This window comes from Trachurus japonicus, chromosome 24 (assembly GCF_045865225.1).
Source record: "Trachurus japonicus isolate A0001 chromosome 24, Traja_1.0".
In the NCBI taxonomy this organism is placed as follows: domain Eukaryota; kingdom Metazoa; phylum Chordata; class Actinopteri; order Carangiformes; family Carangidae; genus Trachurus; species Trachurus japonicus.
In genome coordinates, this window is record NC_140930.1 from 26,030,101 (window position 1) to 26,043,159 (window position 13,059).

At 44.2% G+C, this 13,059-nt stretch overlaps 2 protein-coding genes across 2 annotated transcripts; both read right to left on the reverse strand.

The window, feature by feature from the left end:
* Positions 1–2,994: 2,994 nt before the first annotated feature.
* On the reverse strand, positions 2,995–8,208 carry lamp5 (lysosome associated membrane protein 5). Its single transcript, XM_085770919.1, has 6 exons — positions 7,626–8,208; positions 6,924–7,102; positions 6,236–6,367; positions 5,744–5,840; positions 4,995–5,183; positions 2,995–3,490 (listed from the first exon to the last, which is right to left on the reverse strand). The coding sequence occupies exons 1-6, from the start codon at positions 7,684–7,686 to the stop codon at positions 3,315–3,317; spliced, it is 834 nt and encodes a 277-aa protein (XP_085627045.1). The 5' UTR covers positions 7,687–8,208; the 3' UTR covers positions 2,995–3,314.
* A 973-nt stretch (positions 8,209–9,181) lies between these two features.
* Positions 9,182–11,075, reverse strand: LOC146962085 (uncharacterized). The gene has a single exon (XM_085770766.1). The coding sequence runs from the start codon at positions 10,711–10,713 to the stop codon at positions 9,208–9,210; it is 1,506 nt and encodes a 501-aa protein (XP_085626892.1). The 5' UTR covers positions 10,714–11,075; the 3' UTR covers positions 9,182–9,207.
* Between the last annotated feature and the right edge of the window lie 1,984 nt (positions 11,076–13,059).

A 13,059-nucleotide genomic window follows, 5' to 3' on the forward strand; every position in this document is an offset into this window, starting at 1 on the left:
TGGTGAATGTGCAGGTCACAACGTGTCCACGAAAGCGTTTTGGAGTTGTTGGATTGTCTAGGCTATTTGATGAGTTTGATGAGGGAAACCAAGAAATCCCATGAGCCTCAGTAGCGTAGCTCTGCTCCGCCGCTCTAAAAATAGCTTGCACCGACAATTAAAGGTAACAAACCTCCTAAAACTATAAGTTAGGGATTATGGCAATGGGAGACTTCAACTTTAGAAATTCCTATTATTGTAAGGTCATGTCTTGTTCCACTTTTTTCTGGCTGTAATTTTACAGGATCTTGGTCATGATGGTGGACAATCAGTTGACTAATGTTGACTGTGGCATGTTCTGACCCTGGTGGAACTAGCAAGGCTATTATCATAATAGCCTAGTAGGCTAATTGTGGTTAGTTGACTGTGCAGAAACACTGAGTGTGTTTTGTGTAATATTCAGTATAAACAGAAGATGATTTTCTGATTCCACATGACCATGTACAATTAAAAAATATTAGCCAATGAAAAACAAACACCTAATCTGTTACACCCTTGTGAATAGCTAACTCAGTCTTGAACAACAACAAAAAAAAACTATGACTATAGGCCTAGTTCTTAGTTTGGTTCCTTAAAAGCTCCAACATGACACCATGTTTGAAATAGGCCTATGTCTTATTTGGACAGATCAGCTGAATTAAACCCAGCCCAATTCATTTTTTTGTCACATAACACAGAGTAAAGCAGCAAACCATGAGAAACCACAGATAGTTTGTCTGGCATTTTTCTCCTGAAAATTGATCAAAATAGGCCTAGTTAATAACAAATAGCTGATTGTTGATTGACTTAGCCTACTGTTTCAGCTTCATATGGTGCACTGTTGATGACACCACCAGAGACGCCAGACAATGTTACAACCATCCCTGGATTGTTGAGTAATTTTATTCATTCACAGTTAAAACTAAAGGGAAAAATCTCCGCACACTTGGATCTATGCAATTTACTTTATTAAAGGCTAAGCTTTCGGTCTCAGACGACCTTCATCAGAGCAATACACTGAGACAATGGACAGGCAGGTAGAAAAACACACACACTCCCCAATCCAATCAGTGATATGCAATACACCTGTGTGCACCCTGATGGTGGAAGCTCCACCTCTTGGAACCTGCAGTTTACAGGGTGAAACACAGGCTAGGTTTACACGACGCAAAAGTGGCGTCGCGTCTTCACTTTTTATTTCGCGTCTACACGAGCGTTCTCGGGAGGAAATCTGTGTGCATACGGAGACGCAAAAGTGTGTACAAATCCATTGCTAATGCACGCCAGACCACTAGGTGGTGCTGTCACAAACGCCGCGATGCGTACGCGCATGCGTAGAACCTTCCTTCTTTTCGTCACTGTGCCGGGAAATCAGAAAAGGAAAACATGGCTACAGCTAACAACAAGAAGAACTTTGTTTGTAGTTATTGCGGCCAAAGTAGCCTGCAGGTTTGAAGGGTGGATGTAATCCGACATGTTTGTTTGTATCGTGACGTCAACACGCCGACTTGACGTCAACACGCCGACTTGACGTCAACACGCCGACTTGACGTGAGCAGAACAGCAGATCTGAGCCAGTTTTGCGTCTTGGCCTGTTTAGGCGGAGACGCTGCGCTGGAGCGTATTCAACTTTTCCACTTTCAGGGGTGGTTTGAGATTTTTGCGTCTTCAAGCCCCAAAAACGCCGTCACCATATAAACGAAAGGCACTTCCGATAAAATATTTTATCGTCTTTACTCGCAAGCGTCTTCGTGTAAACGGCCCCACAGTCAATTCACTTTTTGATACCTCCAGCACCTTGGCAGAGAGCCAGCCGGGTGAAGCGGCAGCCCCCTTTTTGCATATATTCATTCACAGTTAAAAACCCATCTCATAATGTTGTGGTTGTTGCAGCTCTAGTGGGATTAATCTGTGCTTGGTGAGTTTTCATAAAGATCATTTGAAGTGTCCTGGCTGAGTGAAAAACTGGGCCGAGGGGCTGTGGCTTTGATGTGTTGTGACCAGGATGATGTATGACATCCACACTGCTGAAACAAATAGGTGTAGCTGACACAAATGCTCTGTTTATTTTCAATTAGATTTGTTCATATTGTGTTTCCTTCGAAGGCCCAGATTCAGACACAAAATCAATACCTCATCCCTGCAGCTTATCTACTGGCAGGTGTATCAATCACCATTGTCCAGTCACACTATTTTATTTGAAGACTGCGGTCGTGTTTAATTTGTTTTAAAACAACATAGGAAAGAAACTGTGACATTTATAAAAGATTGAAGAGTTTGTACTGTGGCAATGAAATGTATCATAGAAATAACTTCACAGAGGTGTGGAGATGATTCCAGCAATTTATTTAAATGAACAGAAGAATACTGCACAAGATTGCATCAGCAGAGGTTTATGCATAGACTTTGTTTCTGAAAATATTATACACATATTATTTTTGAATTAATAACCTCTGTACTTTCATAAACACTCATAAATTCTTCACTGTTAGTACAGATTTTTTTTTTTTGTCAGATGTGAATGATTTCTTTCTTCCTTTTTTGATATGTTCCATATATCAGAGTGGAGAAAAGACTTGTTGAAGTCAAAGCAAAAACATTGCAACTCTTAATGACTCTGAATGCCACTGCACTGCACACACTACAAGACTTGTCCACTGTCAACACTATGGCTGCATTCAAAAATGAAATTAAAGGTTAGCAAATACAGAACCAACAATAGGTATTGAAATAATATAGCAGCAGTTTCAGAAAGAGAAGGGAAGGAGAAGACAAAAACTGTTGGCAAATGGCAGCAGAAGCTCAGGCAATATCTGAAATTTCTTTGAAAGACAAGTTGGATAAAAATGGCTGAAGTGATGAAATAGGCCCCAGTGATGTCGGTAAACAAACAGATCGACTATACCCTCACACTGGTGATTTTCAGATGTCAAAAACCACCAATCAAAACATAAATCAATTATATTTTCATGAAGGCATTAAACTTCTCATCACTGTGATGTAGACTATGAATTTATGGCGTTAAGATTCAATTCAGCAGCCAGTTAAATTAGGTTTTGGTGAATTTGACCCTCCAACTACATCCATGCTAGGCCCCAAGCTGTCCCATTAACTCGTGTTTTAGCTGTTCAAAAGTTCCAGTGGGCCTACAGTACAGGCTACAGACATTTCTCTGTCAGGGAATCAGTCCTTGGCAGGGCACTTTCCTCTGGTGTTAGGCCTGGGACATCGAGAAGACAAGTCTTTTATCAGGTTAGCTTTGGAGAGAGCTGAGGGAGCCGCCGCTGTGCTGCCGACTACATATTCTTGTACATGGAGCGATCTCTGGGGAGCTGTGGCTGGTTGGCTGTCAGCTTCAGGTGGAAGTGGTAGACTGTGAGCGTGATGACGATTATGAGGCCCAAAATGAAGCCCAAGACTAGGGGGAGGGTCTCCTCCAGGCGCTCCCGCTGGTCAGTGATGCATTTGTAGGCTGCAGGAAAAAGGAATAATGAACACAGTCATCAGGGTGAGGAGACTGAACATGAGTGGCAAGATGTCCTAAAAGGCCTGAGATTTGTATTGTGATGATAAAATCATTGATTATATAATTAGTTCTTTTGGATTTGTTTGCATGGGGACAGTCGGGGGGGGGGGGGCAGTCAGGGAGGGACAGGGGACTTAAAGGACAGTGAGAGGGGAGGACATGCAGCAATGGGCCCAGGCTGGGTTCAAACTCAGGTCACTGCAATAAGAACAGAGCCTGTATGCAGTCTGTAGCAGGTGAGCCACCAGGGTGCCCAAACAATTAATGAAGTGCTAAGTCTGTAAGATGATTTCAAATTGATTTAATTATTTTTTGGCCCATTTTTTCATTATCATTATTGAATTTTGTCAGATTACATAATTATAATCAAGTACATCCAAAGTCCATGGTCATAATGTGTTTCAGCTATTCATTTTAAAGTTTGTCCTTTTCTGCCAATTATAAATCATTGATCTAATGTTGCAATATTTATGGATACTGGAGAAGTCTTAGTTATTTTAAACATGTCACTCAGTCCTACTGTCTAACTGTAACTTTGTAACTTTGTTACCTTCAGTAGAGTTCAGTAATGAGCTGCAAACTCATCACGTGGCCTGTGACGGACTCTTAAATAAGCAGGACTGTTAGGGGGGTTGATTTAGCATGGTTTGTGTGTGTGTGTGTGTGTGTGTGTGTGCTTGTCTGATGCACGTCTGCGCAACATGTGAGTGGATAACTGAGCATCTGTGTGTCTGGTCCTGAGGTTTTTATTTGCTAAATGACACACATTTCCAACAGATGCCTCCTCTCACAGTTATATAACTAGACATTTTTCTATTTTTTGTGTTGAACATGTTAGCTTCATCTTTTCATACATGTGTAAAGAGGAAGGAGGACACCAAACCGCAACTGGCTCTACCGGCCGTATAGTATGTGGTTTAACGTTGAGGGTGTTCCTCCCTGTGGACAGCAGTAATGCACACAAGAAGGAAAGCAGTGAGGCATAGCACAGCCTAGTTTACAGCAACTCGGAGCAAATGATTCTTCCAAGGTGATTGGCTCCAGAGGACAACCAGGTTCATTGGGTATGTCTATAAAAGCTGCATTGAAGGCAAGGATATGACTGCACTCGCATTAAGTTCTAATGACCCCTACCCCTTCTTTCCTCTCTCTCTCTCTCTCTGTCTCTTTTGTCTCTCTCGCCACCCCCTCTATTTTAATGTTACCCTGTGTTCCTCTCAGCAGCCTGAGGTTCTCCTCATACTGCATCAGTAACCCCTCAGAGCTGTGTGTGTGTGTGTCATGGAGAGTTATAAGGCCATATACCTCACCCCAGGATTTCTTATAATCACTATCATTATCATCATCATCATCATCATCATGATGTCAGTGACAGTGTGTGGTAAAGGTGGACTTGCTCGTAGTTGCAGTGTTTCTCAGAAAGGTGTCATCATAACCAGGTTGTGCTTACGTTCACTGAACATGAAGTCGGAGGCGATGTCGAACGGCTGGATCTGGATGTCGTACATGGAGACGGTGACGCCCTTCTGGTGGTCACTAGAGATGAGGGTGAGGGTCTGCTGTGCTGTGCACAAAAAGGAGTGGCCAGCGGGGGTCACCAGGGCTGACAGGCGGTGGGTGCTGGCTGTGTGCTTCCCAGCTGGAAAGAGGATGAGTCATTAGTGAAGACGAGGGCCTTCATGATGGAACTTTAGGGTGTGTGTGTGTGTGTGTGTGTGTGTGTGTGTGTGTGTGTGTGTGTGAGAGTGTGATCAATCTAATAATTTTCATGATTTTGGGGGTGGATCTATAGCAACCAAAAGCAACACAAACAAAAAGATTGTAAATCTTTAAGATTTAAGTATTAATTTACAAGAGGATCTGGTCTATGGCGAGTTTGCTGGCAAAAGTCTGAAGGGGAATTCATAATAAAAAACCAATGTTATACTGCTACTAGCCTACTACTACTAATAATAATAATGATAGCAATATAAATCATAGTAATAGGCCTAATAATACGCGTATTCTCAGATGAAATGTGTAGGATAAAGATCTGAAAGAGGATGCTGTGCGGAGGCGAACATGGTAAATCCCTGCATGAATCGAGCCTGTAATTAAAGCAGAATGCTAATGTGAGATGAATGAGAGCTAGATGCGATCGAAGCAGGCGGGGTAGGAATGTGCTGAGTTGCTACTGTACAGGCTTAGCGGGAGACTCACGGTTGTTTGCGTTGATGAAATGCGATGTCTCCGAGGTGTCGTAGACGAACTGGACCTTGCTAATCTTCCACACCTCAATGCCCTTGTCACGGAACTCCTGCAACACGCACACACACGCGTGTCAAAGCGGGCTTTTCCACTGCATAGAGTGGGCGAGTTGGCTTCAGACAAGTTAGACTTCCATTCATAGTTGAAACTTTTTTAGTACAAGATTTTTGCAAAATTATTTCATTTCATGTCTGTCATGTAGGACCTGCCACTGCAGTGAAGGAACATTTTTACTCTGGTAAGATTTGGAATTAGCTGCATTTAAAGGAAAAGACCTCAAATTTGAAACAGCGGGCACATCCGGGCTCATTTTAAATTCTTCAACAAAAATAAGATACAAGGTGACTGTATTTGTGAAAATGTAGATTTGTGTTGTTGTTTTTTAATTGCATACGATGAGAAGTATTAAGAATATATCGGTTTCTCTTGTCTCTTATCGCCCACCTTAGTAAAGTAGATGCGGAGAACGTAGGCGTTGTTCTTCCAGGATATGTGGATCTCTGACTCCGTGCTCCCACATTTCCCCTCGATCTCTGCACTACGGGGCAGAGTGAACGACGCCTGCTCGGTGATCAGCTGTAAAAAAGACACAGGAGCAAGTGGCACGTGGAGACGGATTACAGGCAGGGACAGATTACGACTGAAATGTCGCTGGAAATGGTTTGTGCCATTTTGGTTTCTGTTTTACGCACGAACCTTTTGAGCAACCATATGTATAGAAAACACACTAATTGCGTGAATAAGTTGTCCTTGCAAAAATAAACAAATTGAATTAATTTAAATAGCTGATTATAAAGTTCCATATCGAAAACATATTTTCATTTTCTTGATGGTTAGTTCCAATGCGTGATCGGCATTTTACGCACGACTGCACACCACAAAAGCAGTTTCCAAAATCCAGCTCTAGTATGATATGTAATGTAATATGCTCTATTGTAACGTAGAAACACCCGATCATTAATATGAGCAAAAACAGATATCAGAATGTTCTGCATGTAAAACATTTCCTCGCGCTGCAACCACCGTTACGCGCAATGGATGGACAACACACAGCAACATTTAACGCGTCTAAAATGCTCGTGTCGGCTTCGGTTTCGGAACATGTATTAATATGCATGGGGGGATTCCTTACGTCTATCCCGTTGAGCGCGAGCACGTCATATGGCACGAGGAATCTCACGGCGAACTCCACCATCAGGCATGTTGTGCCGTTCTCCCGCACCGCGAAGATGGCTTTGTCCGGGTTGTTGGAGAGACCAGACAGGTTCTCCCCTTCCTGCTCCGCCAGCACCACGGACAGCAGCAGCACACCTGCTCACCACATGATAGGAAAGAGTATTGAAAGGCAGGAGGTGGGGGGGCTTTATGTCAGTGGGGAGACAGATGGGGCACACACGCTCACGCACACACCAAAACATGCAGAATCAGCATATAAAGCGACATAATGGGCTGCTGTGAGTTTAAGTGAAGGTCCCCCACATCTTCACATCTCTGGCACATCACCTCCGTTACCTCACGGCAAAGTCAAAACCAGGTTAAAACACTGGAGAGTGAAATCTGCAGTATCAGGGGAGCAACAGCACGCTACTGGCTGCAGTCTAAACAACGTCAGGAAGTGATGAGCTGCAACTCTGAATGTGTTTGGACACATTTTAGATTTATGTGAGGACGAAGTCTGAAATGAAGCATTCTACCTCATACACAGACTAGACCACACACACACACATACACTGTCATGCCTCAATACGTGCAGGAGGTGCACACATAGTGAAGAGTCACGACATCTACACACACATACACACACGTACACAAAAGCGCACGCACACACGCTTACCAAACACACTGAGCAGCACAAGTCGGGCGCTCTCCGTGGTGCTGAAACCGAGTCGTCCCATCTCTCTCAGCTTCCCCAGCGCCGAAAAAAGGGGCGAACTGAATGGGCAGCCTGCGCTGAACCCACCAAAAGAAAAGAGAGAAAGAAAGAGACGGAGAGGGGAGGCGGGAGAGAAAGAAAGGAAAAGAGAGAGAGGGGGAGAGGGGGGATGCCTCTACTCAGCGCTCAGAAGTCACGCTCAGATCATCGTGAATGCAGCAAAAAAATGTCTCCAGGTTGGACGTGAGATCCGGTTCGCACTGCAGAATCCAGCCGGCACCGAGGAGTTCTGGCTGTCCACACCGACCTCCCTCGCCAAGGTTGACAGATTTTAACCCAGTGACAGCTGCAAGTCTGAGCTCCTTCTTCACATTATTCACAACAGGAGAAGCGGTCAGTCCGGAGATAAAAATAAAAAAAGTCCGTCAACTGAATTTGTCTCCTAAAAGGAAGGACTCGGCGTGCAGTCTCAGTTATTCCCGCAATGCTGTAGTCTCCATCTCTGTGGTAGCAGCTGTAGGATGGGCTGAAATGATGTATGTCTGGAGGGAAACGCCGACAACACCCCCTCCCTCCCTCACTGAAACTCCACTTCAGCATCGTTGCAGCTGAGAGTGGGTGAGAAAGAGAGCTGCAAAAAATCACTGAAAATCCTCTTTTAATTTGATCATTAGCTTGGGCGACATTTACCGACACGAACACGTCTGTCTTATTAGAAAGAGATTTATTCGTGTTTCAGATCTCATGACACAAGTGAACCTGCACTTTAAGTATTAGGGCGTAATTTGTCTCTTCTTTATGACGTGTTATTTCCAGACTAATTCCATACACAAGCAATCATTTCTCTCTTCATGAGCTCACATAAACTAAACCCTGTTATCAGAACAAAAACGACACGAAGAACCGTCTGTGTCCGTCTCCTTTTTTTCTCTCGCACACTCATCAAACACAGGACAGTGTTCATTTCAGTTATAGTGAGATTTTATTCACTGCACCAACCATTAACATCAGGAGGCTACCTGAAGGTGGCAGGTCACCTGACTGAAATCTGCACTGCTGTGCTGAAAGATACAGACGACACTAGTAAATGCTACACGATTTATGATTATTGCACATAGCCCTCCACCTTCAGTGCAACCCCCACCTATTCCAAAAGGAGTGGCACATGCTTCCAAACACAGACACACACAACCATCTAAACTAAGGCACTGCCTTTCATTCTAGCAGCAGTTTCCAGCTGGGAGGTGCTGGTATTCATGCGCATAGTTCATGCGGATAATTTTGTGCTATTTCTTGTTTCCAAAGATTAAGTTGTAGTTAAAACCCGTCTGTTTCACCTTCATTTCCCCCGACAAAGGCAGAAACTTTTACAGTTTGTTATAGTGACGAGAACATCATCAGACATCGGGGATGAATTTGGAAAAGTTGCGCAGTTTAACGTAGCAGATGGTCCGTTGGATCCAACGGACCAACAGCAACCACGCTGCATTAAGATTATTGCTGGATATGTCCAAACACTTTTTACGCACGGCGCACCGCGGCTTTAAGAGTTGGGCACTCTGAAATGAAAGTCAAACTCGCACTTGACGGAGCTGATGCTGTCGATACTGGGTTTACTGTCGACCTGGGGGTGTTTGAGGCTTTGGGGGAAAGTCACTGATCGCGGAATCCGCCCTGAAGTTGACACTGGATCCAACTCCCTCACGTCTTTTTTAAATTCCGGGGAGGTAAACCGGCGCAGGAGCTTGTTGCTCAACACCGAGAAAGTGGTGGGTGAAGCCGCTGCGCTCGGTGCGGTAAAGTGAAGAGGGTCGGCGTGACAGGGAGACGCCTCGCGCCTCCTGACGGTTCTGGATATACGCGAAGGCACCAGTGTGCGCTCCGGAGGTGTGGGGCTGAGGACACTCGTTGGCAGACTACATCTTTTCTGATAATAGCTGTCGTGAAATCTGTGAACACCAAAGTCTAAAATTTTGGTTTCTTCCTTCCCTGGTTCAGCCTCGCTTTTGTTGGCTACAAGTGGAGTCAGTAAGATCTCCAGGGCGGAGGGCGCGCTTGGTTTGGCCGTGTTTCTGCTGGGCCGAGGCGAGAAGAAAATAGACTTTTGAGCTTCGTAGCTCTGCTTCAGAGGGGGGAGGTGGTCCTCGGTGTTGAGCAGCCTGTCCCTGGTTCTAGGATGCACGGACTTGGGAGAACAGTCGGGAGGGATTTTAGGGGTCAGGACCCCGGAGAACTCCAGCTCCTGTGGAGGGGGGGAGCAGCAGTCATTCTCTCTCTCAAACTCCTCGATAGAGTCCATCGATAGTAGTTTACTCTGCTTGAGCCAAGGCCTTGGCTGCCATGGGCAGTGTTGAACCATTAGGCAATCTGCATGACCGCACGTTTGAAGGACCTCCAGTTTGTTCACTAAATGTCCGACTTTGATTTCAAACTTGTCAGTGACCTCAGCACACTTTAGACTGAGCCGCGGCTGCGCGGGGCCCTGAGCCCCCCCCTCACACTCACGGCCCCGTTTGGAGTTGTTGGTGAGCGCAAAGATGCACTCTGTGTGGCCCAGAAACTTCGCCACCTCAACAGCGGAGTTGCCAACTTTATTCTGCCTGTCTATCTGAAGCCCGAGTCTCTTGAAAGCTCTCACTAGAAACTCGACCACGGCTGAGTGACCCGCTACTGCGGCGTACATCAGGGCGGTGTTCCCCCAGCAGTCCACTATCTCCGGGTCTGCGTTGCTCCGGACCAGGACCTTGGCGGCGTCCAGGTAGCCTTTCTCACATGCGTAACTGAGGGCGGTGCGCCCGCTGGCGTCTGGACAGTTGACTCTGGCCCCTCTCTGCAGCAGAAGCTCTACAAACTTACAGCGCGCCTGGCCGTCAGGCAGCAGCACAGACGAGATGAGGGGCGTCTGTGCGCCCTCTGTTATGGAGTCCACGATTTCTCCATCCAGCGCGTCCAGAACAAACTTGGCCAGGTGGACTTTGTCCTTGGACATCGCCTCCAGCAGGATCTTGGTGCCCGTTTGCTCGTTAGACTTAGAGGAAGCCCTGAGCATGATTCCTGAATAGTTCAAAGTCTTATTGGAGAAATGTCATCTTCCCACAACACGGAGCAGGTTTGAAAACCTCTCCGTTCAACGAGTGCTGACAAAACAAACCCATCACTCTGTTATATAGTGAGGGGGAAAACACGGAGTTGCCGGGCAACATAATTACCGCGCTTTGTTCGCCTTTCTAATGGAAATACTTGGCTTATAATGACAAAAAGCCCCAGCCTCTGAGCCGCCTGCGTTCATGAGTGGGTCTTCGATATGAATCCATTCCGCACTTGTTGAATGTGATCAGACAGCGGTGCTCATTGTTTAGTAAATAAGAGCGTGGGCGAGCGCTGCCCACTCCGGCCCCCAACAATAAACCTGGCCCCACACAGCGTGACTCCTCTTGGTATATTTCTAAAATGCTGATCAGATCTCAGATTGAGGAGACAAACAACCAGAGCCCCTAAAGTCCCATATGATTGTTATTCTTTAGTAAAGTGTAATAAGATAATATGGTCACATCTTGTGGAAACCATATGAAACAACATTACTGTATATAGTTTTAAATGACAAGTAGAACGAAGACGTTTTTTCAGAATAATAATTTGTGCTGCTCAACCACAAACCTCCACACCAGAATAGCTTTTACATTCTTTTTCTATTCATGATTTTTTTTATTCCCAAGAAAATGAGTGAACAAGTCAAATGTGAAGATTTTGATGCGAAAGAGACAAAAATGACAAAATGCCCCAAATTAGCCTACAAGAAAACACAAGTGAGCCACAGGGTTATGTCCCATTTTACACCTGGATTTATTGGTACACATACTATAAAACAGTATTAAAGGAGCTGGATAACAACAGTATTTTCATTGCTATAAGTTCAACAATACAATATAAATACAAAAACGCGCACAGAATGGTTTGACAAGCTACAGTTAAAATAGAAAACAGAGGAGATACAGTAGAAACCGAGGAACTCAAATCGGTGAAGTTGCTCTGCAAAAATAATCTGCTTTTTTTTGACAAACTAGAGAGCCAAAGGTTACATGTAATCACACAACATAAACATTCAACTAGTGCAAAAAAGCCTCTAACAAACATAATTATCTTAAACTACACATATCTAATATATATAATATATATATATTCATTTATTTATATATATCTTCATATAAATAACCCCTTAATTTGGCATTTTATCATTCATAAAATAATTTAAACGTCCTAACAGACACTGAGTGGCACATTTGAAAGCGATGGAATAAAATTTAAAAGCACTTTTTACTTGTTTATCTCTGCACTAGATATGTGGTGAGAGTTTTATACTGTGTTGTGTGGTGCTGTGAGGGCAGACTGGAAAACAGAAACAAAAACAAACAAGAAAACCCAGTGGTTGATAAATGTCTTCCCCCAGTTTCCAGCAGACCCACTCTATCCCCGAGCCCTTGAATGACAGAACACAATTGGTCAAAAAGTAGATTTAACTACATACATTCCAGTATATACAAGAACATCCCATCTACCCTCTAAGTGAATTACAGCAGATTAAAACAACAGGAAAAAGAAATCGTATAAAGGCCAAAATACCTAGAGGTGCTTCATCCTCATATTTTTGTGTTTTCATATCATATCATGACTATTTGTCATTTTGGCTGATCTTTGTTAGTGTTGCGCCATGCAGTGTCAACGCATGATCATATGTGCACAATACTACAGTACCCACAGGATTACTTCATAATAGTACTTCTACATCATATTTCTCCCTCTGCAGTAGTTTTTTTTTTTTTCCAGCAGTATCACCTGGGCTGACAACAGTAATGCTTCCTCAAACCTTCTGTCAGACTGCTACATCTAAGGGGAACCATTTTTGGACACAGAGGGATACAGGCCTTTTCTGAAATCCCTAGTGTGGATTGTGTGCGGCAGCCATGTCACTGGCTGTGTTTGAGATCTGTTATAATTATTGTGTCTGATGTTTCCTGACCAAAGGCGAGGAGGGAAACAATGAGGATTACTAGCTGAAATTGTTAAGGTGCAGTCAAGAAGCTATTAAGGGAGCACTTGACTTCAAGAATGCCTTAATGAGAGGGAACGTGACAAGACGAGATGGCGTTGACTACTGTCGGCCAAAGTTCTTGTCTGACGGTGATGGGCTGGTCAATTAAAAGAATGTATTACAGCAGAATTAACGTGCTGCCAAGTATGGATTCATTTCTAACTTTGACTTGATTCTCCGAGTGCAAAGAACTATCTTAATCCTACTTAGGTCTGAACGTACTAGTGGATATCCACTTCATTACAGCATGTCATTATCTTTTTAATTGGGCAGTGTACATACTAATGACTTTGCCTCAGCTTGTAG

Bases quoted from the DNA above. Each gene is read 5' to 3' on its own strand.
- LOC146962085 (XM_085770766.1), bottom strand. From the start codon at position 10,713: ATGCTCAGGGCTTCCTCTAAGTCTAACGAGCAAACGGGCACCAAGATC.
- lamp5 (XM_085770919.1), bottom strand. From the start codon at position 7,686: ATGGGACGACTCGGTTTCAGCACCACGGAGAGCGCCCGACTTGTGCTG. The intron at 5,841-6,235 runs GTGGGCGATAAG...TGCGTGTTGCAG, and splicing joins TCCGCATCTACTTTACTAAG to GAGTTCCGTGACAAGGGCAT. The intron at 3,491-4,994 runs GTAAGCACAACC...TTTTTCCTGCAG, and splicing joins CGACTTCATGTTCAGTGAAC to CCTACAAATGCATCACTGAC.